The sequence below is a fragment of the Cottoperca gobio genome, chromosome 21 (assembly GCF_900634415.1).
Source record: "Cottoperca gobio chromosome 21, fCotGob3.1, whole genome shotgun sequence".
NCBI classification, from domain to species: Eukaryota; Metazoa; Chordata; class Actinopteri; order Perciformes; family Bovichtidae; genus Cottoperca; species Cottoperca gobio.
Window position 1 is genome coordinate 8,231,799 of NC_041375.1, and position 24,212 is coordinate 8,256,010.

The window sequence follows — 24,212 nt, forward strand, 5'->3', positions numbered from 1 at the left end:
TCACTAAATTTTTATTTTTTTTTATGCTAAATTACTTATTTCCAAGAACCTTATGAGCACATCTCTGGTAAACAGGATCATTTTTGGATAAATTCAGTTTTACAGAGCTGTTGATTAAATCAACTAATCTATTAGTCGATTAGTCGACAAAATCGTAAAACTGAACTAGGAATTTATCTAGTCGAGGACAGCTTTACTTAATATACAGCTTTTGATTTTTGATTGTGAAGTAAGCTGTTTGCATCTGTCATTCACAACCAACATAAGCGTATAAAAACCATAAACAACTATTCACAGTACCTCAGAGAATACAAGCTGACTTCAGCTGATGTCCTCCAGGAAGTAAAACATATTTGATACTTAAAATCTAAAAATTATACATAACATAGCATCTGTCATGTTCCACTTTTCCCTTTTTAAGGTGAATCTCAACCTTTTACCACATGTCATAAACTGATATATGATATAAATATTGGACTGATTTAAACTATTTGCTGACAGGCCAAGACAACATTATTTACAAGCCATGCAAGACCTTTTTCTAAAATTTCTTAAAAGAAATGTACAAACAAAGAATATTCTTCTTAGATCTTCTGTTGAGCCCTAAAAGAGGCTGGTTCCAAATCAAAATGAAACCAGGCTTAGTATTATACTGCCCAGAGGCTCGTGTATATGAGAGAGAAGGAGAGTCTGTTTATGTCCATCCTGGAGGTCTGTGACTGAGGTTAATAAAGAAGCCTGCCCCCTCTGGTATTTCTGGTATGCACCATTCTCCTACACACACACAGTCACACACACACACAGTCACACACACACACAGTCACACACAGTTCTTGCCTCCCATCTCTGTCCTAAAAAGTTGTGTTGTATGGTAGTTTTTTCACCACAGAAATCTAATGTATATACTTGAATTCTCAATTCTCCTCCAAACACCGCAGACTTGAAGTTACTTGAACAGCATTCTGACCTGGAGGCAGCCATGCTTGTTTTTGAAGGGCTTTATATACATATTTTTTCTTTCTTATTTGTGTAAAGGTTTCTGGGTTTGTTTTTTCTGGCTTTGGGTGAGAGAGTGAGATAGTCAGGGGTCCTTTTTGGGTTCGATGTAGATTTAATACCTCAGCGAGAAATCCCATTTAATCAGGCTGCACCTGCACACAAATTGGTCTCTTTCCACAAGCGAGAGCTAGCACATGAGCTTTGTTTTACTGGAAATATGTTGGCTAGGACTGAAGGAGTTTCAAATCACTGATCTCGTATAACTGGCGGGTAACAAACACTGTGCTGTGGAAGCAGGTCACATTCTGTGTATGTGACCGTACTGAGAACTTAGATCTCCTCCATGTCACCCAAATCTAACCTTACACCAATCTTCCCCAGGGCAAAGAACAGGAGCACACCTTTGTCTTCAGGATGGACCACCCCAAAGCCTGTAAGCACCTCTGGAAGTGTGCTGTGGAGCACCATGCTTTCTTTAGGCTGAGGGGGCCGGTGCAAAAGAACTCTGCACAGTCTGGATTCATCCGCATGGGATCACGCTTCAGATACAGGTAACAGACCGATGTACTGGCAGATCAATGGGATAAAGATGCTTTTTTTTTTTTGCTTGGCTGAGTAGGTTGTACACAAGGGGTTGTGATATCATTTTTGTAGCAAATACACAGGGCTTAGAAAGTTCTCTGGCAATATTTAATCCACTGAATAAACTCTGCATGCATGCAAAGCCAATGGCAACAGTAACAACACAGATTTACCTTATACCACATTACCGTATAATGTTTAGCAGAGGCTGTTTGCTATGCCAAAGTATTCACCCCTGCATATATTTATAATTAAATCACAATGTATTGAATTATTAATATAATTATGTTTTTCCCTCATCCTTCAATTGAAAAAAATGGTCACTTGTCTCCATAACAAATTGAATCAAGAACACCAGACATGTATCTGAAAGGTTGGCTCTCTTTGACAGTAAAAAATCTCTTTCTGTTATCAAAAGATCTGGTGTGGTCAGCATGAGCACACAGTGTGGTGTGGGCTGCACACCCTGAGCACTAGTGACTTGGAGCTGAAAGAGACATGCAGTTGAGATAAGTGTGAGGAACAAATGCAGCTGGGCTTGCTTGAAAAGAACACTTGGGGGGTGGGAAATGCTGATAAGTTAATTGCCACAATTTTAGAGAGTGATATGTTTGTTTCTGTGCCATGTGTCAACCTACCAACAGAGATAATCCTTGTGTGATGCACAGTATCATTCTCTGTACATACAAACAAAACATGTGTGTACACACAGATACTTGCAGGGGTACAAGACAGGCACTCAATGTCAACATGCTGCAGTAGCCAGCTAGTTCCCTTCTGTGTGTGTTTAAACGTTAACCAGTTGGATAAGCATTGGCAGTAAAGTTGGTTTTACACAGAGGTTACAGGGTTTGTTGTTTATAGAAGGTTATCGCTTGGATGGGTCCAGAGTTCAGCAGGGGTCACTTTGGACAAATATTCATCCAAGGATCATTAAGAAAAGTTCTCTTTTGTATTTAATGGTTTGACTTGCTTTAATCAGGGTTACAAACAGAAGTGTTTACAAGTAAAATAAATGTTTGTGTTTGTGTGACTAGTGGAAAGACGGAGTATCAGACAACCAAGGCCAATAAAGCAAGGCGGTCAGCCTCCTTTGAGAGAAGGCCCAGTCGACGTTACTCCAGAAGAACAATGCAGAACAGAGGTGAGGACAACAGTCACACACACCTGCACAGCTGTATACATAACAATCAATATCAAAACTTACAATACATTACATTAAGAAATATACAAATGCAAGCACATGTTTGCCTAGTATATACACATATACTATGAGAATTATAAATATATTGCATGATATTAGCATACACACATCCTTGCATTCTTGGAAGCATGTGTTTTTGTATAAATTTTCGAATTTATCTGAACTTAACACTTACTGTCTGTTCTTTGTGCTTTTACAGGAGCCTTCCATCCCCATGAGTGAGTACACGAATATTTAAACAATGTGATTGTTCCATTGCCTGATTAAATTACTGTATCTATCCTCTCCTTGTTGCAGAGCTTTAATTTTAGGGTGATCACGTCCACATCAGTTGAATTGTCTAGAAATAATATCTAATATTATTTATCAATTGTCACAGCGCTGCTGCTGTCTAATGCCATTTATAAATAGCAACAATGTAAAGGCTTGCACTTTATATTGCTTAGTTAAAGATCATGTAACTGGATCTACGGTTACCAAGTACTGTTGCTGAACAGTGCTCTGACTCAACACACACTCTCTCTTAATTCATTCAATTCCACAATAAGCCTTGACTTGTAATCTTGTTCCAGTAGCCTTTTGTTAGAGGGATGTGTGTGTTGGGTAAAGACATGAAGTCAGTGGTAGTTTAAGCTGTCATGGGACCAGCTGACTCAAAGCATTGTGATGATGAATGTGCTCTGTTTTGATAGCACACCGTTAAAAAAAAATGATATATATATATATATATATATATATATATATATATATTTCTAATTTTTTTTAACGGTGTGCTATCAAAACAGATTCATTCATATATTCCCCCAACGGAACCCCGCGTCCCGTGAAATTCATTCCCTCCTCCCCTCTGTTTCGCTCCCGCACACACACACGAGCGCACACGCCTACAGTCAAGGAGAGAACTACGCACCAGCACCCCCCATCCCTCCGTCGCAGCATTTTTTAATACGGGTAGATCACTTGGACCTGGTCATTTTTAAAAGTAGCTCACAAGCCAAAAAGGTGTGGGCAGCGTAATGGAAAAAAGGATTGGCAGAAATTTGTATCTACATTCCCCCAAAATGTGGTTCATGTGTCATGGGAGACTTAAGAGTCCCCGGTTTATTTCTTAAGTGTTCAGAAATAGTATAAAGCTTTATACAATAATAAGAACTATTTAAAGCTGTTTGTTGTTTGAATAAAATCTTAATTTCTGTCTTTGCTCAGTCTTCTCTCCTCCGGCAACGGAGTCAGCTCCTGCAGAGTCAACAAGGTGAGGAGTAAAACTGCTGCGTGTATTTTAATCCTTCATCCATTATACAGGAAAACAAAACAGAAGAGCGTCAGACTTCAGAAAGTAACTTACAATGAAAAGTTTAATGACAAACATTCTCAATACCTTCCTGAACCTCTACCATCCCAACTTTCTGACATATTCTTTCTCTTTCTCTTTCCGCCTTCAGGCTTCTACCATTAGAGGTGCATGGTCCTCTTTGCCTGCGGTCAGCCCGGTAGCTGCTTCTGCCTGTGCACCGATGGAAATTGAGGCTCTACCCAGGAGTCCTGGAGGAGAAAAGAGGAGGTTGGTATCGAAGTTCACACTCGGCTCCTTTCAACGTCTGTCTATTTGTTTGGTTTTGTTTGCTCATTTTTCACCTAATATTTGTTGAAATATGCTGCAGCCCCCTACAACCCTAAAGAGGGTAAGTATGTTAGAGAATTTATAAGCTCTAGTTTTCAGATGGGTGCATATTTTTAAGTTGCATACCAATTAAAGTTTCATATGGCAGTGGCAGCTTCCAGCAGTGCTCACTGGGAAACAAGACCAGGTTAGGAAGGGTTGGGGCAGGGCTGACTGATCCCTGTTGGGTGCTGAAAGTGGGTGAATAGCTAGGTGTGTCTTTCATGGTCTAATGCCACGAGAGTGGCTTACCATGGCTTAGCCACTAACCCCATCTTGCTGTGACCTCAGAAGGCAGGAAAGAAAAGTGAAGAAGGAAGAGAGCATTTTTATGTGTATTTTTCTATTTGTGCCTGCATGTCCCTCTTGTGCTTGGCTGCTCTATTTGACTATTGTCAAGCTCCTGCTCTGTTTTGTGAGTGTACATATACATGTTATGTAGTTGTATTATGGAGATGTTCACAGAAACACGAAGGCCTGCAGGAGGGAGTAGCGTGTGCGTGTGTGTCTAAGTGGAGTGCAGCACATACCAGAAGACTGTAATGCAGCAGTACAATTTTCAGGCATGTGAGTGATTTAAGCTGAAGACAGATAGACTGCAGTTAGAGAAGTAGCAACTTAAAGTAAAGAGCCAGTAGGCAGTGAATAGAAGAAGAGGTAGACTTACTCTGTAAGGGTTTCTTCTGCCTTTACATAAACTGTCATAGTGCTCGACTGACGTGTTCACAATACCACCTATAATACCTTGTTTTTGTTTCTGTAGTTTTCTAACCCATAGCTCATTGTTTCCTCTGTTATGCTGTATTTTTGGCTCTAATTCTTCAGCCAGAGTTGCTGCCTCTGATCAGTGTGTGTATACATACACTATAGGTCTGCTTTTGTCCAGGATAGATCTGGTATTTTTGGATGCATTGTCATGTGTTGTTTGAAGCGTGTGTGTGTGTGTGTACAATCACATGTATGCACCCTCCTGTTATAAACCTGCAGTGTTTCCCTGTGTGTTCCAGTATTAACATGTACTGAGGACAAATTGGTCTTGTCTGGAGGCAGGCCAGGTAGGTACAATCGAACACTGAACCTTGCCATCGCTCTGGCTTTTACCAATTAATTGCTGTGCAGTGGCGGGTTTTCTGATTGTTGGCTTTGGAGAAGGGCTTTCTTGCAATGGAATCATGTCCTGTGATTTGCTGTCTGTCCACTTTTGATCAGCATGAAGTGCCAACCTAATCGGTGGAGGATGTGATGATTTGTGGTGCTGTGCTGGGATCTTGTTTTTAGCATCATGAATCAGTGATGTGATGTGATTTCAGCTTTGGATCTGTTCTGTTCCAGTGGGTGTCTTTACTTTCAGTCATCTATTGTTGTAATCATGCTGTGCATCCTGTGAACCAAACACGTACTCCTATTTAAACCCTTATGTATTTTCTAATCTGTAAAATTTGAGAATTAGTGGAAGTTGCCAGGCAGTTTATCGCCAACATAATTAGTAATGCTAAGGATTTACCAAAACAGATTTCAGATTTTTTGTAGTAAGAAAACATTACTTGCCTACATGTTTTTTCCATGTGTAAAGCAGGTACTCTTACTTCCTGATAAGACCACTCAGGCTTCTGGGGACAAAGCTAATTCAGATTTACAGCTCAGGCTGATCCTTTTTCTAATAAAGTACATTTCTGGTCAGTTGTACTAAGAGGATTGCCTGTCGTTAGAGGAGGGGTCCTTTTTCTTCATTTATTAACATGAAAAATAGGACCCACAGACATGACCTTGGATAGGGACAGCGCATAGACAGTGCTGACCTATCACCCTACGTATGCTGTATCCTCCTCTTTCAGACTTTGTTGCTTGAAGGGTAATCAGTAAATCCTAAAGGCTGTAAATATGTATTAGCTTTGTTGTCACGACACTGGAATTTCTTACTTCGATACAATACCTTGAAAAATATCGATATTCAATTCCACTTTCCAAACCAAGAGGCAAAATCTACTCGACCTTAACGGCATAACATTTGGGATTTTTATTAAAAGATAAATAGGACCAGGCTTAAACATGACGACAACTTTTATTTTCTTCGTCCAGTTCTCAAGGCAAAGAATTACCCTATGATTAAAAAAAAATATATGCTCTATCAACAAGCCCTACAAGTTCTTGTGTATTTTATCAGCACAAGATATTACACTGAGATGAGCTCTGAGTTATTGTTTATGCTGTGGCAACAGTTTACAACTAAATCAGTGGACATGAGGAGGATGCTTTGAAAGAGACCATATCACTAACACTGGAGCTCTTCCCTTTCTCCTCCCACTCGTTTCTCTCTTTATATTCATACAGAGTATCACTGATCTTGCATGAAGCACTATAACCCTTAGCTGTTCAATTTCCTCTCTCTTTCTGCATTTCTACAACTTTACTAATCACTAAAGAAAATAAATACTAATATGCTTAAGCCTATTGCTCATACATGTAAAGTTGTGATAATATAATCCAAATGATTTATATAGTATACACTGTATGTAATATATATCACTGATGGTAATGACAGATCTTTCACCAAAACATTTAACATTTTCACTTTGTTTAAATCGGCAATACGACAGCATACATTGTCGGTTGTAAAACAAAACCTCAGAATTTCCAAGATTAAAGTGGTTAATTTAGCATTCACAATTGTATGAGTTAAAAACACTCCTGATCCTTAATCTGTCCATCACGTTGTAGTTCCTGATGCACAAAAACTATCACCGCATCCAAATCAGGATGTGTATATATATATATATATATATATATATATATATATATATATATATATATATATATATATATATATATATATATATATATATATATATATATATATATATCTTTCTTTGTCTCGTAGATTTACCACTTTAATCTCAGAGAATATCCAAGTGTTTTTCTCTTAAATGTATGCCTTTTAATGTTGGATATTCTTATCTTTTTCTCTGAATATTACCCCGACAGGGGCCACTTTAACCTACAAAGGCCCTAATATGCCGTCGTAGCAAACAGCCGTATTGTCTCTCCCTGTTTTAAGATATCATGTAGTGCTGTTTCTGTAACTTTTGCCTTCTCTCTGACCCTTTCCTCTCACTCTTAAAAACTGCTCCACTTATCTACTTTCCTCTCTGCTTCATTATTATAAGTGGGAGTAGATAACTCTTAGATTAATGCCTTTGGAATAAATTCATCACATTTTATTCTCCATCATTAACCAGAGTATATGGGGAAAATATAAAAGGTCAGTAAAGGTTCATCCACTGTAAATATAGTCAAAGATCATTGAGTTAGTCACTGTGTTACAGTGGCAATGGAAAACTGTATGCTCCCTTGCCTCTTCTGGTCCCCGTGGAGCTGTCATCCTGAATAACAGCTTCCGGCTCGGGGCTTCCACGACTGAATATATAAACACAGATTTGACATAAGCCATCAGCTGCTAGAGGTGCAAAGCCAGGTCACTGGTGCTCCAGAGACATCCAGTCCACTTCACTTAAGTGAAGTATGCATGTCACACTTGTCACAGCACACTTAAATGTACGCTAGTGTACAGTGTAGCAGAAAGAAATGTGCCATAAGTTGCATGGCTTAGTCAGTATCCTGACACTGCCGGGCTGATCACGACCATGAACGCCTCATTTATTTATTAATGTTGTTTTATGTCCACTAAATTGAAATGATTTCCTATGTCAAAATAAAATGGGGCTCTTAGCACAACTGAAGAAAATCCCAACCCGGTTTCATTCCCAACTCGTCAAATACCGCCTCTTGGTCAGTGCCCCTTAAGCGTCTGATATGGTGGCAACCTTTACCATTTGTATGAGACGCACCAGGCTTTCAACTGACTCCAATGTAAACCCATCCGCATCATTATTAGACGTTCAGAGCAACGGACGTTTATGTCCTTGTAGGTCGGACGGGAGGGGAGGATAGATGGGTCAAACAAACACAGGACTTCCACCACGTTCGTCTCCCAAATAAAACCAAAAGTCAACATTGACTTATTTTACCCGCACTGTACGTAATTTACGTATTTAACTAACGGCATTTACCGAACAAACGCATATTTTACGTAACTATTGTTTTTGGTTTTTTTGGCCAAACCCCAATCTATTCCTAAGCCTAACCAAGTAGTTTTGTTGCGTAAGTAAACCACATGCATGCAAGGACAGAAGACAAAGTCAAGCCATATGCAATAAATGACACTTGATGAATGAAGCTTTTTCTCTCTCACTCATCTTATCAGCTGCCTCAAATTCTCTTCTGCTCCTCCCCTCTTCCAAGTGTTCTTTATACCTGTGTTAAACCATCTGTTTCTCTGTTATCTCTTGCCCTCATTCATTTGCATCTCCTTCTCGTCTTTGCTGTTTTCATTCAATGCTTCCCTTCCTCTCCCCCGCCAGTCTCACCTTTGGTCTACCTCCACTCTCAGTCACTCACTCCCCATCCCCCTCCTGTTTGTCCCCTTCCCCATGTTGTTTTCCTCCACCCTGTTCTCCTCAGGTCTCCTCTTCCCTCCACCCTTCCTGCTCATGTCTCATCAAAGCTCCCCACGAGGAGTTGGGCCGATCTGAGGAACTGACAACGGTCTCATCCTTTGTACTGACATGAATTGGACGGCACACTAATTAATGGGAAAGACTCATCAGTGACTCACCCATGAAAAAGCTTCTGGTATTTTGTGGTCGTGACCGAACCACATGGAAGGACACTTTTGGTGTGAATGAAGACGTACCTTGCTAACTGAAACATTCCTTAACACAAACCGCTCAAAGTGTCACAGATTCTCCTCACAGACTGTCACCTCTCCAACCCTGCCATCACACTTCATACTGCCCTTTTCTTCTCAATTCGTTAGTCAATCCCTGCATTTCCCTCTACTTGTCCTTGACCCTTGCTCCAGTGACAACTGAATCCTTCTTTTGCTCCTTTCCTCCTCCTTTTTTCTTTATCCATTTTTTTTACCTACTCCATATTGTGGCTATCTTCTCCCTTTTCCTTCCTCTGCCCTTCACTCTTAACCTCCTGGTGAAACTGGCTGGCTGGGGTGAGATGGTATCGACGTGAGGCTTAGGAATTCAACTCCACTCTCGACTCTGCAAAGAAACAATAAGTCACATAGTTCCTGGAGGGTTTAGCTAAGTCCTCTTCTGCTCCCTTTGCCATTGTATCAAAATTAGTGTTGTGTTTTTATAATATTTCAAACACTGTCGCTGTATTAATTAGCTCATCAAATGATTTTTTTATATAAGAAAATATGATTTTCTCTATTTTGTATTTAATCTGTTCTAAACATTTCAAGGATCTGCTGCTCTGTTTTAAAAGGTAGTTGGATAAGAAGGTAGTTTTTCTGTAAAGTCTTGGAGGTTGTTAGCCTAGCTTAGCGCAAAACAAAAGAAAGCAGGAAAGAGTTACATTCACTCTGTGAAAGATGCAGTCCCAAAACAATCCGTTACATTTGCACATTGTTTCTTGTGTTGAACTCATTGTAGAAATGGTTGAAGATGCATTAAAGTAGCATAACCATATTCTGGACTCTATACTCAAAAATGTAATTGATACTGACCTTCTCATCCAACTTCTGGTGAGAAATCCAACAAGCATACTTCCTTTTAAAATGTTCAATGTAAAACAAAATCAATATAAATTGTTAATCTGTTTTGTTTTGTTAAACACACCTGCAGGGGTGTAGGCACAGTTGGGAGGGTTATTATGAAATGACTCAACCACCAAAGCAATGTTGGTTTGGCTGATTTAGAGCAGTGTGTAGGAGTTGATCACTGAACGCTTACCTCCACCTCAAATACACAACTGTACAAAACAAGTTTTTGCACAGTTCAACCAATGAAGATGATTTCGTAATATTATTGCTTAGCGTAATGTTTACAACATAACTTTGACCAAAGGATGTATATCTTTCTGAACTGTATGTTTTAAAAATAATTCCAGAGAATAAAGACAGCATTACTCTTGATACAGAAGAGTATGTATGTAGCTTTATGTGTTGTATCTACTATTATCACACAACAGTCTGCACACTGTTAGAGGAAGGTTCCCAGGCTGCTGGGCTCTTGGTCAGCACGGAAACTTTACTCATATATTGTTGTTTATTTTGCTGTCACTCAAGTTGTACCGTGGCTATCGAACACAATAAATATAATTTTAAAATGCTAGCAACAAGCTAGTTTGTTGGTAAATTGATGCTTTTGATTATGAAGCGCAGTAACAAAATAAATATAAACGCCAAGCTACTTTAAGGATTGAACAAGACAATATATTGCTTTGAATCTCTGGAGTATTTAGAAAAGATTTATCTTCCCCCATTGAAATCTCTCAACTATGCATACTGTATGTGTCCATACATACCAGTACAATGCATTGTCTTTATTGCCCACATAAGGGTTCAATGCATCCACACGGTTTCCTTCATGATAACTTAACGTGTGTGTGTGTATATGTATATATGTGTATATATAGATATAGATAGATAGATAGACAGACACACATTTTATTTGTGAGTTCTCAGACAACGGATTGTACTTTTCTTCACATCTTTGTGTGTGTTGAGCTTTAGCTCGTGTTCTTTCCAGGCAGTAATATGCTTCTCATGTTTCACTGTCTTCAGGCTACAGAATTATGAGGTAATAATTACTAGGCTGCTGGAAGAGCTACCAAAATCCATGTATCAAATGTTTTGCTTCAGGTCGCTTCAAATTCTGAGAGTATTACACCACTTTTTTTTCCCCCAGAAAGGTTATTGCTCGCTTTGAAGACTTATTTCCACGCACTGAATCATGCGTCTTTACCAGTTAAGAAGCCTTTTTTTTTAGCAATGTTATTTATTTGAAGAGCTTCCCTCTTTGAACACAGACGTCCTATATCTTTCTGATACAAAGAACTACTTTTCTCTTTACTGAAAAACAATTTTTTTTTTTTATCATTCTAAATACGGGGGATGCATGACAATACTTGCCAAACCCACCGGAGCACCTATGATCCTACACAATTGTATTATTACTACCCCGCTGGGAAAATTCACGGAAACGGCTGTGTTATTTAAAGTTATTCCAAAATGTCATCTGAAATATCATCATGGGCCAGTTTTGACATCTTTGCAGAGATCGTTCATGTCTTATGGACGCCGCAGGTAAGATGTGCAGATGTATAATCCTCATTTATTTTGTTTATCTCCTCCATTGTTCTGTTGTGTTTATATTTAAACATGACTATTTAAACCACCATCTTGATCTGCTGCTTCTTTTATGTCCTCATTGTCTCCTCATCTCTGTCTCTAGTATGCCCACGGTTGCTGACCTGATGGAGACGTGCATTGATGATGTCCTCAGGGCTCCTGTCGTTCCCACGGTGACTGCTACAGACGAGGCCGGACCAAGTCACTCCTATGCTGCCTCCAGTGCGACGGGGGAAGATCCTCTCGGCCTTGCTGGTGAGACTACAGAACACTTAGCATACCACAAAGTGAATTCAGACTGAAAATGAAAATGACATGAGAAATGTTTGTACTCAGAAATGAGAAGATATTTAAAATCTGGTTTTAGAAGCCTATTCTCCCAAATAAACCCTAGTATGTATGAAAATGTATTTAGCAAATTAATACAGTATAGTGGCAATGTGTCAGACTACAAGAGATTGCCACCGCTACTTAGACTCACTCCCATCTTATTCACATCTCATCATTTTACACCTTTACTGCCTCACAATCAGCTCACTTACATTAAGTCAAGTGAACCCCACAGCGAATAAACAAAAGAGAACAGACAGAGTATGCTCAAAGTGGGGACATAATACATTTCACTTGTAATTTCATTAGAATTGTTATGTGTATTTGTTATTGTGCATGCACTGAAAGATTACAATGCAGTTGTGTGGGTGCAATCTAAGTTTAAGGTTGTGTCTCTCCAGAAGCAGCAGCTCGTCTGAAGCAGCTGGAGTTGGAGAGCAGTCCGCTTCTTGGTACTCCTAAAAATAACGTCAATGTCAATATGGCCATGAACAATCAGGTGGGGTATTTAGCATTTCTGATAATATTCTACTTTTACCCAAAGAAATAATAAAAACCTTTGTTGACTTAGACAAAGTCACACGAGCTCCAGCAGTGAAACTACAGTCGGGACAGCATAGCATGTTAATCCTATTTATTTTCCTTTTTTTATGGTATGTGTGTGTGCCCCCCCCCCCCCCCCTGACTGTGCTGCAACAGGAGGATGTGGTGAAGCTGACGGAGAAGTGTGGTCTGAGCAGTACAGGCAGTAGTCCTGTGGTCACTCCACTGTTCGTTCCAGAGGATCTGAAGAGTAACATCCTGAAAGCACAAGCCGAGGCTGCTGCCCTCAAGGTGAGGACCAGAGCACAACATAACTGGATGCATGGTACTGTTGCATTATACTGCATTATACTTTGAAAGGTGTAAAAGACCACAAACATGCCTAGAACGTGTCAAGAACGTGTCAAGACTGTCAGCATTGGTAGAGATACATGCCCAAAAGAAAAGCACACATTTCTGGTCGGACAGAGAAACAACCTAGTTTTCAACATTTAAACACAGCAACAACATATGCGCATATATCATAAGGCCAAGCTTTTCAAGAAGGTGGCTGAAGGAATGAAAAAAGGAGACTGTTCGTACGGCCGAGAAAAGTCTGCCACCGGTGGAAAACTGAAATTGGAATATTAGTGAAATATACATTTTTTTATGCATGTAAACATATTCAGTGTTAGTGCTGCAACAGAATTAGATCATCACAGCTACAGTATATCAGTAGTGTGGAAAACAATCATGGTAATGTCATAGTTGTGCTGTTATTCTGCTTGCAAGTGAGATGGAGATGAAAGGCTGTATTAGTCCCCCACCCGTCTGTCAGTCCATCCATTAATCTGTCTCTCCCTGTTCCTCTGTGTAGGGATCTTTGGAGGAACATGTCGTAATTGTTGGAGATAAAAACTGTAACTTGCAGGAGGCCTCTGTCAGGTATGACCACATACTGGAACAAATCATTAAAAGTACAGTTTATAGATACAAAAGTATGAATTGATATAAACAAATGGTAATTATAAAGAAAACATCGAGCTAAGGCTCCTAAAATGTTTAATTGTTTATTTTCTGTATTTAGATTTTTCAGCATCATATATCTATTCTCTTTTTTAAACTGACAGTACAGTCAGTCAGTACAGAACACACATGGAGAGGGGAAGAGCCATTGTCACTCGTGCTCCATTGTCTTAGAATTGGGCCTTCTCCCTCCTCCTCCTCCTCCTCCTCCATCTTACTGAGTCATGCCAACTGTCAACACATTGTCTAAACCAATCTCAGCACACCCTTCTGCTAGAGCTGATTAACTACTTGAATATTCATGAGGATTATTAGCGTAGCTCACAACATTACATCACCTGCAGGTCATTTTTACAAGCAAGGCTTTCACAGATTGTCAAACAAATCCCTGCGCTGTCTTGTATTAAAGGCTCGAGGTCATTGGCTCAGGATGATAGGGGGAGATTAAGCTACTTTAGATCTGGTAAATGCTGATCCTAACAATATATAATATATTTACTATGGTAAGTCACTTTGGACGTTAGCTAAATGAACTGTATTTCTTTTAATATATATTTTATTTTTACCATCTTTATTCTCTGTGCCCCTTTTTTAAAATCTTGATTATTGTGAAGATATTTTACTTAATGTAAAAAGATTGATTTGATCCCACCATATGGTCATGTTTTTCTTTTCTTACAATATTTTGTGATGAAATTGTGCATTAGGAGGACACACAAAAGAAGAACATGTACTGTCTGTTTCCAGGTTGAAGGTGCGCACCGGGCGAATGGGCAGTAACTCGTCTCTGTCCGTTAGCAGTCGCCCTGACATCCAAGACTCCTGGGACCTGCTCAAACCAGCCTCACTGGTCTCATCCGCAGGGGCCAGGTCAGTCTGTGTGCATCTATGGACTAAATGCTTATTTTTTTACTTTGTATGTGCAAAGTAACTTTGGTTGAAGAAAACAAGAGAGAAACAGGGAGAATAGTTAATAGAATAGTCTTTGACAGTAGCAGGCTGCACATTCCTAAGCCTTTTGAGAGGACACTATACATACATGAGGACACTATACATGAGTTTCTGCTCTTTTATTTTAAGTTATCAAACTTTAAGTCAAACAATACATTTAGTTAAAAATCATTATTCAAAACAACAATGTGCATCTTCATGAAATCCTTCACATATTATCTAAGTATATAAATGATGTCTTTGACTCATTACTGTACAGATTAGGATGGAGTAAATCGATATAGTTCACTGTGCCTATAACTTTAAACACACCTTCTGTAATGATCATGTTCACTTAATGTACTTTAGCTGTTGGGACCATTCAGACCTTATTAAGAAGGAATGAATAAAGAAGGGTAGGAGAAAGTTAAAGTAAGGGTATAAAGATTGAATAAAGAAGGGTAGGAGAAAGTTAAAGTAAGGGTATAAAGATTGAATAAAGAAGGGTAGGAGAAAGTTAAAGTAAGGGTATAAAGATTGGGTTTACAGAGTAAAAACCAGGCTGCACTCAGTTTACAGCACATACCTGCTTTTACTTCAATGGCATCAGCTTTACTGCACAGTTACTATACCCTCATTAAATATGTTTGTATCGGCCTGCGTTCCCTCTAACAGGAAAAACAAATCCAATATAATGCACAGTGATCACTTGGAGAGAAAGGTGTTGCTTGGTCTTTGCTGACATCTGTTGGCAAGTTTGAGCAGTGCGTGCGTGTTTGTGTTTATTTGTGCCTGGTGTGTTGAGTCACATGACTTGAGTTCTGCCTGGATACTGCTCCAAAGTGTTGTCAGTAGGATGACACAAAAATGCAGATGCTTGACCAGACAATTCACAAAGGCTGCGCGGCCCCAGGCTCATTAATGCAGTAAACGCTGTTTATCTTCTACTACAGTCTGGAGAATGTAGACTCATGCTGTGCTAAAACAATGAATGATTGATCAATTAGTCAATCATAGAACCTTTTAATCAAGAACCATAATCAATTGAACCCATTCATCCAGCAAAAATCTATGTTTGATACAAGTGTAAAAATACCTTGGCTCCCATTATGAAGGGATTTCTTGAATCATATGTACTAATGAAATGAGTTTTTTATACCACTGTATCTCAAGGATGAGGGACTTTAAATACATTTATGTTCGTGCTTCTGGAAGGATTTTTATATTGAGCGGAACAGAAATCTGTAATTCTGTCCTCATTCTCTCTCTTGCTCTGTTCATCAGTGTCGAGAGGCTCGCTGAAGATGTCGTTCCCAAGATGCCCTCGGAGTCTGCCAGCGAAGGCATGGTCCCAAAGGTAACGTGATTATCAGTTAAATATTAATAGTTGAATTACTTATCGTGGTGTAGATTTCTTTATAGCATGGAAATAATGGCCATGAATCCTTTTACACATGTACACAGTGCTTACTGTTGAAGGCATGAGAATAAATGCTGTTCTATTGGATTTTTCAACACCAAGTAAAGTAATTCATATCATTGAATCCTGTTATTCATCTGATGCGACTCGCATAAAAGGTGTTAAAGACGAAAGGTAGGGTTGGGTATCAGTTTTGATTTTAACGGCTTTGGTTCTGCTTATCGATTTTGATTCTTATCAGTTCTTGATTTGGATTCTTTGAGGGGGTCAAAATAGGTCACATGCTTATTTCACTGAAAAGAAAAACATATCTATGAAAAACTTTTACACAAATGTACAGTCACAATTCCCTTCATAAGGTTAATAGAACCTGTACATGTAAATGCATACAGTTTAATTTGGTTGCTGTTATTAAATAAAAATGATTAAATAATAAACTGTTCATTACTTTTTTGTATTCACAAGTTAGCTCTGATTAGTGCAAGTTTAGACGTTACACTTTCCCCCGGTCTCCCCTACTGTAACACTGAAACCTGCCAAAGTGACACAGACAGGTCAGGCAGTAAATACAATCAGCCAGCTGCCCGATTGTGTCACTGCTTGCAAAAGTAAAACATTTTTTATAATAATAATAATAATTTTCAAGAGCAACATACTGACTTTGTTCTGCCGAGTCTGTCTCTCAGTCCTGGGGATGTGAGTACAGACAGGCAGACTTGTTAACTTCATAGAGGAAATTGCAGTAAATCTAAACGAAATACAAGTTGAAACGCTTCGTAAAGACCCTGTCACACAGCTCCGTATGGCAGAAACATGCCGGCGTATATGAAAAGTAGCTCAACATGTGTCCAAATACGTCCAACTTTTCCACAGCGGTGTTGTAGCTGACGTATACATAATGAATTATTATACGTATGTCCAACATATTGATAGCTTATCACTTACCAATACAAAATGTATCAGACGAATGCCCATCTGTATATGTTCACTTTTCCAATCCGATGAAAAGTTGGACGTATTTGGACTCTGACAAATGTTCGTATGTGTATGTATTGCTTTGTGAAGCGTCACCAAGTCCAGAGAGAGCGCCAACAGCTCTCTCTCTGTACAGCTCTTTAACGGAAGGGAACATCTGTTTAACACAGATGTTCTGTATGCACACTGTATGCTTGTTTTTACACGTTGTTTGGTGCTTTTTGTCATTGCACAGGTTAAAACAGGAGGAAGTTGCCGTGCAAAACAACGCATCACTGTCTGACAACCTGATTGATTTCACAGATCCAACTCCTGTGGTAAGTCACAGTTCTATTGTACGTAGAGAACTCCTGCACATTCTTTTTATACTTGAATCATTTTCTGAAATAGATGTGTATAAGCAACTTTTGTAGAAGTACAGGATGTATTGACTTCACTAGGAAAGAAAGACTGACTCAAGACAAAATGAAACTTAATTTGGTACTTCTATGTAACGTAATTCTGTGGTTTAGCAATAATCTGTTGAAGTAAAGCTGTATCGGTGATCAAAGGTGGCAGAATGCACCACGACTTGACATTATTCTGATCGTCTTCCAGCTGCCAGCAGTGCCGCAGCCCAAACCTGTCATCACACCTCGCTGGATCATTCCTACAACGGCTGTGAGTGATCAATAATTAACCCGTTTAACTTCTTTCCTGTTCAACTGTCTGTCTGCCGTATTTGTCTCTCTTACCCCCACAGGTTCGTATGAAATGTCTTTTTAATCAATCATTTCAAATTGTTTCCAGAATCCTGACACTGATGATACAAGCGTCAGTTTTTATTTTTCCATCTGCACTTGCTTAGTTGCTGTTCACTTTGGCTGATGTAGAGGCTATGTAGAGAATGACCTCCTTCCTTCTCCCTCATCCCCTTCTAATGCAGCCTCCTGGCGTCTTTACTAACGGCCTGCTCGATCTTGACCCCCACGCTAAGGTCAACCCTCTTCTCCCTGCAGATGGGGGAGCAGCTCTCACCCCAGTCCTCTCCCACCTTGCTCACACACGTAACACCATCTCCGGCAGGTAAAATTCTTGAGATTTGAACCCAAAGCACGTCAAGCTTGTTTTTAAAGCAAGCCTGGTAGTCTGCTGACCCCTGCTCATCGTCTTGCTACTTTGAGAAATCATGAGCTCACTTTGAGGCCCTTTTGTCTGTAAAACACATCTTGTTGCTCATCCTAAAAGAACATGTGTAAGTAGTGTTCAGAATTATGCCAGCTATTCACTGTTTGTTTTTTATAATAGTTTTATTTTTGTGTGTTTTTTATGAATGCAGCAATGAAATTCATTCTTTTTAGAGCAGTTCTTTCAGGACCCACATGCTCATGACCTCTCAGTCAACATGGAAGTGTATGTTAAATGCTTTACCAGCAAAGTAGTCTCCATCTCTGATGCATTCTGCCATCCTTCCACTCCTGTGTCCCCCAGCACTGTGGGTCAGCAGCCAGCCTCAGAGGATGGAGCCAAACCCAGAAGTCTCCTGACCACTGAGCTCTGATGGAGAAAAGAGGAGCAGCCATCTCAACATTTGTCTCACTGACTGCTTTCCCACCTCACCCATCCACACACAAAGAGAGCTGGGCCAGATGTGCCGAACACTGAGGAATACAGGGAAACGGGGAAGAGGCAGCTTAAAAACACAATGACAAACAGATTGAACAAACTGAACTACAAGTACACAGGAAAATAGGAATATGATTACAGTTTTTCACGTTAACATGACGCCAAGCCTAGTTTTTGTAAAACAGTTTAAACAAACATTTAACACCCGTATTAACATCTTCAGAGAACCTAACTTGTAAATCTACTGTATGAGTTAACTGTCAGTGACCTGCTTAATCCATCCTGTCAACCAAACCTCTCACAACTAGAGCTCTCTACTTGTAGAGGACGAGTGATGAAAAGTCTTGTTATTCAACTTCTTTACAACAGAGGTCAAGTTGGGGCTGACACTAAACTCTCATGACACTAAGGTACGTTGTAAAAGCATAAGGCTCTTGACTCAAAGGGTAGGTTGTCTCTTTTAGTTGCTTTCCTTCCCCCTTCTTGACCAATGCTGTTTTATTACTGGTTATTCACACCACTGTGTCCCTGCTCCTCTGAGCGTTCCTGTACACGCACAGATTACACAGCACGTAGAGCTGCTGAAGTTCACTGGATGAAGGACTGAAAAGACTTAAAATGATGATTCCAAGAGATGGAAACGCCTGGACTCTTAACATGATGACATGTGGACACTATACTGTCCTTGTAGCACACTTCAAACCTTTTTTAAACCCAGTCAGTACTACATGTGAAATGTGTCAGTTGGAAGCCACTGGATATGAAAACGTCACTGGATTATTTTTGCAACACTGGACCTTGTATTAAGTTTTTTTTTTTTTGCAATGGATGACGATAGAGATGACCACTTTTTCAACCGTTTTTATTATCCTGCTCTTACTTTTGTCTTTTTTGATGTTCTAATTTGCTCGTCGCAGTACTTTTCACACATTTTGGTAGCAGCATAACGAAGGATTGATTTTCACTAATGAAAGGTAGTTCTGTGTGTCTTTTTGGACCCTCTATGTTGAGTGAAAGTTGAACATGAAGTTTTAACTTTTTGTCTAAAATGTGATCCTGTACTTTGTTTTCTCTTGAAATCACCGCCTCTACTTTTGACAATTTGTCATTCACAATCATTTTAACTTCTATATTGGCGTGTAAATGCAACAGTGAAACCTTTAAGTTAACTGTGATGCCAGTTAATGGATTACCTAACTGGATATCTGAATACATTTGTGAAGGTATATAAATCTGACCCTATGATGGTAAGGGCCTTTTGTAGCTAAAGAAATGAATGACTACAGAGCCTAGGGAGGGGTGTAATATTCTGAGATTATATTGTCATGAATTTGACAGAAAAAGTGACAAAACACAATTTTACAAGTTTGTTTCTCAAAAATGTGGTTTTAATATCAGTATTCTGAGATTTAATATGACAAATATGACTTATAATCTTGTTTTTTCACGTAAATGTACCATTTTAATCTCTGAATATTACCCTCTACTATGGTTCTGTAATTGTTTCCCTCCCCTAATACGCCGCCGTAGACTCTGTTATAGAACATCTCTCCTGTATTAACATGTCGTAGTTACTACCCTGCCTTATGGAAATGAATGTATTCAAATAATCTCATCTGAGAACGCTGGAGAGAACACAGTATGAAACGTTTTACGACTTGTTCAATTCAAAATTGCTGTTATTGTCTATAACTAATAGGAAAACTTGTACACGTCAAATTGAGGCCCAATTCTAAATTTTGAGTTATTAATGAAGTAAATCACATTGACTCTTAAAATGTAGACTTTTTTTTATTTTATTCGTCGTAATCACTAAGTCTGGACCCTCGTTTAAATTCCGTCTGGAGTTTTGTCATTATGTTGGTGATTTCATGCTCGGTCTTGAACAAGGGAAGCTGACTGTTTTACAATGTCTTCTTAGCAGTGACAGTTATTTATGCTACTCGGTGTAATTGTTCAAATATTACATGTTGTCCAAAAGTGTTGTAGCGAACAGTTATAATGTATTGTCAGTATAATGACATCAGCTGGCTGTAGATATGAAGTAGATTTATATATATTTTTGAAAATGATGTTGGCAGTATTGTTACTACACACTGAGCAGATATCTGCATTGTGGTGTTTTCTAATTACAAAAGAAGTAGGAAACATATGTGATCAAAAACCCAGATTGTGATGTCTCAAATGCAAATTTATATAAACTATTTCTTCTTCTTTTCCTGGAATACCTGATCATGATTCAGTAAAGCTTTGCTACAGTAGGAGTCAATTGTTTTTCATTCATTTTTACCGTTTGGCTACTGTTGAAATGAGTTTCTTGCAAAGACGGTTGTCAGTGATTAAAGTTGGATTTATGTAAGACCAGACAATCTGATTGACTGTCTGGTGGACCAGATGTGATTTGTGTCTTGTTAAACCAGCTGTGAAACACTGACCTGGATCGTTGGGGTAAAAAAAAATCAGATTTTGCTGTCGTGTTTAAATTCTCCTGTAAAGCTCTTGTATCTGTATCAGAAATGTAGCAATAACAACTGACTCAGCAGAAGTCTGTGTATTCAAAATGTGTTTTTAAGTGATAGACTGGACCGGACTGTATTTACTTGTGTAATCTATTGAAATGTGTTTACTTTAGTAACAAAGTGCTTTTTTTTTAGCCATCACATCACAAGACCTCGTCTCGTATCATCAGGGAGGTTACAGGTACTTTACAAATGAATCAAACTCATTGGTATTATGCACTATTGACGATGAATGATGTGCTGACAGGGCACAAGAACATAATTTAGTGAGGTGTTAAACACCGGTTTATTTCATTAGATGACATTTTCAGCTCTGTCAGTTATCAATGATTGATTATTGAATGTATTACGACATTAACTGCAGACTTTTCCTTACATACTGTAAAGAATGTGGAATATCTTTAGTCCGGGAGCTCAACTCTCCAATCTCTGTAGTAAAGACCGAGGTGGTGAGAGTCTACAGTAGGTGCTGTCAGCCGTTTTAGAGACTTGTGTATAGGCCTTATTCACTGCAGGTATTTTAACTTGTCATAGTAGGAACAGCACAGGTGTTACTAATAACATTAACAATTATACTGAAGCAGCTACATGGAATTCAACCATCATTCATTTTAATACATTTGCTCGGACAGACACTTTTGCCTATAGGGTGAACTAAAGAACATTTTCACTCTTATTCTGGTGAACAGATGAGCTGTTTTATTAACCTTTCAGCACAGTTAGCTGTCCGTCTCTGAGCTGTAAACAAATTCATGTCACATTCACATTTCATCCAGCTGCTAACAGTTAATGTGTGTTACCCAATTCACCACTGGATGGCAGCACAATACCATGTTTTACTGTCTGCAAAGTAGAGTTGAGCATCTGATCTTTTCCTCTTGCGTCATTAACACTCAGATATCCACCTTATGTCTAGAAATATACGCGCCTCATACAATATTGATAATATCTAAGCTGTAAGGCCTTGAAAATGTTGGAATGTGAAATATGCTATTTATGCTTTTGAATTTGAACAATCTGAACCATTACTCTTTAAAGATGGCACTGTTGATTTCAATTGTATTTTACATTAATAATCAAGGTGCAGCATTAGCCAATATATTACCAGACTGCAACAGATTGTAAGCAGTCACTTCCTGAACACACTCAACATGTTTGAAAGGAACTGTTTGTTAATTTATTTAGCTGCAGACTATGGTGCAACATGTCAGATCTCTTTAAAACTCAGGAGTTGCAGCAGTTTGTGGTTAAACTTCTGCTGAGATTAAGTATATACAGTACCAGCAGCAGGACCTGGTGACTGCATTACGCTAACTTCTAGAGTTAAGTGTAGCTCCAGAGTGAATGTGCCGGCTCAGCAGAAGTGGATCTATTTTTTAATCAACATATGGAATTATCTGAAATATTTTAAAATATAATTATACAAACCCAACTGCAGACTTAAACAGGATTTCAGTGAATATTTCCCCCTGGATATACTTTTCCATGTCCATAAGTCACAGTGTAATATCTCCTGGTTCAAGAGTACAGTAGTGTCTCATTTGCTCAGAGGACCTTGTTAATCAGATTGGATATGAGGGATGTCTGCAGCAATTCACAGCACTTATTTGAGAGAGTGGATTGGTATTACCGGGGTGAACAAATAACGAGCAATGCTCACACACGCTTCTCTTCTTCTGAATAGTTTAAGCCACTTTTTTTTTTTTTACAAATGAACTGTTTGTCATCTCTTCAGCTGCTTCATTAACCACAACAAAACGCATCAACTGCCTTTGAGGCGAGATAAATGGCCAGTACTGATGGGGATCATAATAAAGACAACATAAATGAATCCAGCTCATTATGGACCATTGGGCTGTTGCCTAAAAAACTAAAAGACAGAAAACTGGATTCTATCATGTTAGACAATCTTCAATCAGTACCAGAATAAAAGCCAAGACACTGCTGTTATTTGTCAATTGCCATATTGGTTTACATTTCAAAATGCAGTGATTTGAAATTGATTGACTGTGAATGGTACAGAGCAATACAAAGTTGGAGCATTATTAAACAGCATACAGCTCAATAACTCAACGAGGAATGTGCCCCTCAGCAGATGGGCCGACTTTCCCCCACCTTCCAAATTAATAATTGATTACGTACATGGACCTTAAGCCAGGTCATGATTGCTTAAGCATGCTCAAAGCTCTGGGTGGATTCATGGAGATTTGGCTCGGGGCCCGTGCTCTGATGTCCCCAGTTCAGATCCCACTAAAGCAAACATTACGTCCTCTTGTACATTTTTATATTCTTTAAGGATGGATATCGGTGCTTTTTAAAAAACTGTCAGCCTTGTTTATAGCTTGATGACCAGCTGTCCAACATTTTGAGAGGAATTCATTGAGTCAAGGTTTTGGGTGAATAATCATGGACCGTAACAAGTGGTCATATTTGCTTCCTTTTCTGTCTGGACACACCTTAAGCAGGAACAGTCAGTCAGAATCAGTCAGTATTGCTTAGGAAAACTGTTTCATTACATCTCAGATCTGAGATTAGATCTGAAACCTGAATAAAACAGCTTTATGTTCCAATTAAAACACGTTTTCACATTTGGTGTAAAACCCAGATGCTCTACATCTGCCCTTTGCATCTGTCCTATCCATTGCTGTCTCTGTTCTGACTGTCAGATCCAGATGAAGTTTCCTGTTTCTGCAGAATAACTGACCTTGATGGGATAGTTTCATCCAGCAAAAGATGAACAAATGGTGGAGCATCTGGACGGGAAGAGAAGTGACACCTGAAGATACTGCTGTGTGTGTGTGTGAGAGTGATGTGTGTTTGAGGTTTAATGATTCCTCAAAAGAGCTGGTCTCAGGTGTATTAGGAGGTCCTGAAAATTCAACAGGTAAACTCTGGTATGAGAAAGACAATCCCCCCCCCCTCTCTCTTACACACAGATGAGATTCTCTCTGTCAGTCATTACAATAAAGGCTATTGTGCTGTTTGGCGAGCTGTTGGAGGAGATAACGTTCTCTGGCAGAGCAATTTGAAAAAGAGCTTATACATCTCAACTATCACAATTGGTTAATAGCCTTGGTGTACCTGTGTGTGTGTGTGAGAGTGTGTGGTGTCTGGTCGGTGTAGGGAAGTATTCATAGTCAAAGCTTTGAGATTATAAAGATGTGAGTGAGCAGTATTTGATCCCTAAAGGGCTGCATTGTGTCAGTAATTTTGTACTATATGCATTTGTATGT

The 24,212-nt window shown here is 39.1% G+C and overlaps 1 protein-coding gene across 6 annotated transcripts in view; it reads left to right on the forward strand.

The window, feature by feature from the left end:
• epb41l5 (erythrocyte membrane protein band 4.1 like 5) overlaps positions 1 to 21,091 on the forward strand; it is a 33,930-nt gene extending 12,839 nt beyond the window's left edge. For 3 of the 6 annotated variants that reach the window (XR_003834273.1, XR_003834271.1, XR_003834274.1), the window contains exons 12-25: positions 1,381 to 1,550; positions 2,619 to 2,725; positions 2,985 to 3,003; positions 3,992 to 4,037; positions 4,228 to 4,346; positions 11,756 to 11,907; positions 12,384 to 12,481; positions 12,682 to 12,816; positions 13,382 to 13,449; positions 14,278 to 14,400; positions 15,745 to 15,817; positions 17,091 to 17,172; positions 17,453 to 17,515; positions 17,781 to 17,859. Coding sequence is in view for 1 of the 6 variants with exons in the window: in XM_029458846.1 (XP_029314706.1) it covers positions 1,381 to 1,550; positions 2,619 to 2,725; positions 2,985 to 3,003; positions 3,992 to 4,037; positions 4,228 to 4,346; positions 11,756 to 11,907; positions 12,384 to 12,481; positions 12,682 to 12,816; positions 13,382 to 13,449; positions 14,278 to 14,400; positions 15,745 to 15,822; positions 17,091 to 17,172; positions 17,453 to 17,515; positions 17,781 to 17,920; positions 18,326 to 18,395 (1,470 nt within the window). In the remaining 5 variants the exon portion in view is untranslated. Of the gene's footprint in view, positions 1 to 1,380; positions 1,551 to 2,618; positions 2,726 to 2,984; positions 3,004 to 3,991; positions 4,038 to 4,227; positions 4,347 to 11,755; positions 11,908 to 12,383; positions 12,482 to 12,681; positions 12,817 to 13,381; positions 13,450 to 14,277; positions 14,401 to 15,744; positions 15,823 to 17,090; positions 17,173 to 17,452; positions 17,516 to 17,780; positions 17,921 to 18,325 lie in introns of those variants that run through there. The other 3 variants (XM_029458846.1, XR_003834272.1, XR_003834275.1) reach the window with 3 other exon arrangements.
• Positions 21,092 to 24,212: the final 3,121 nt, after the last annotated feature.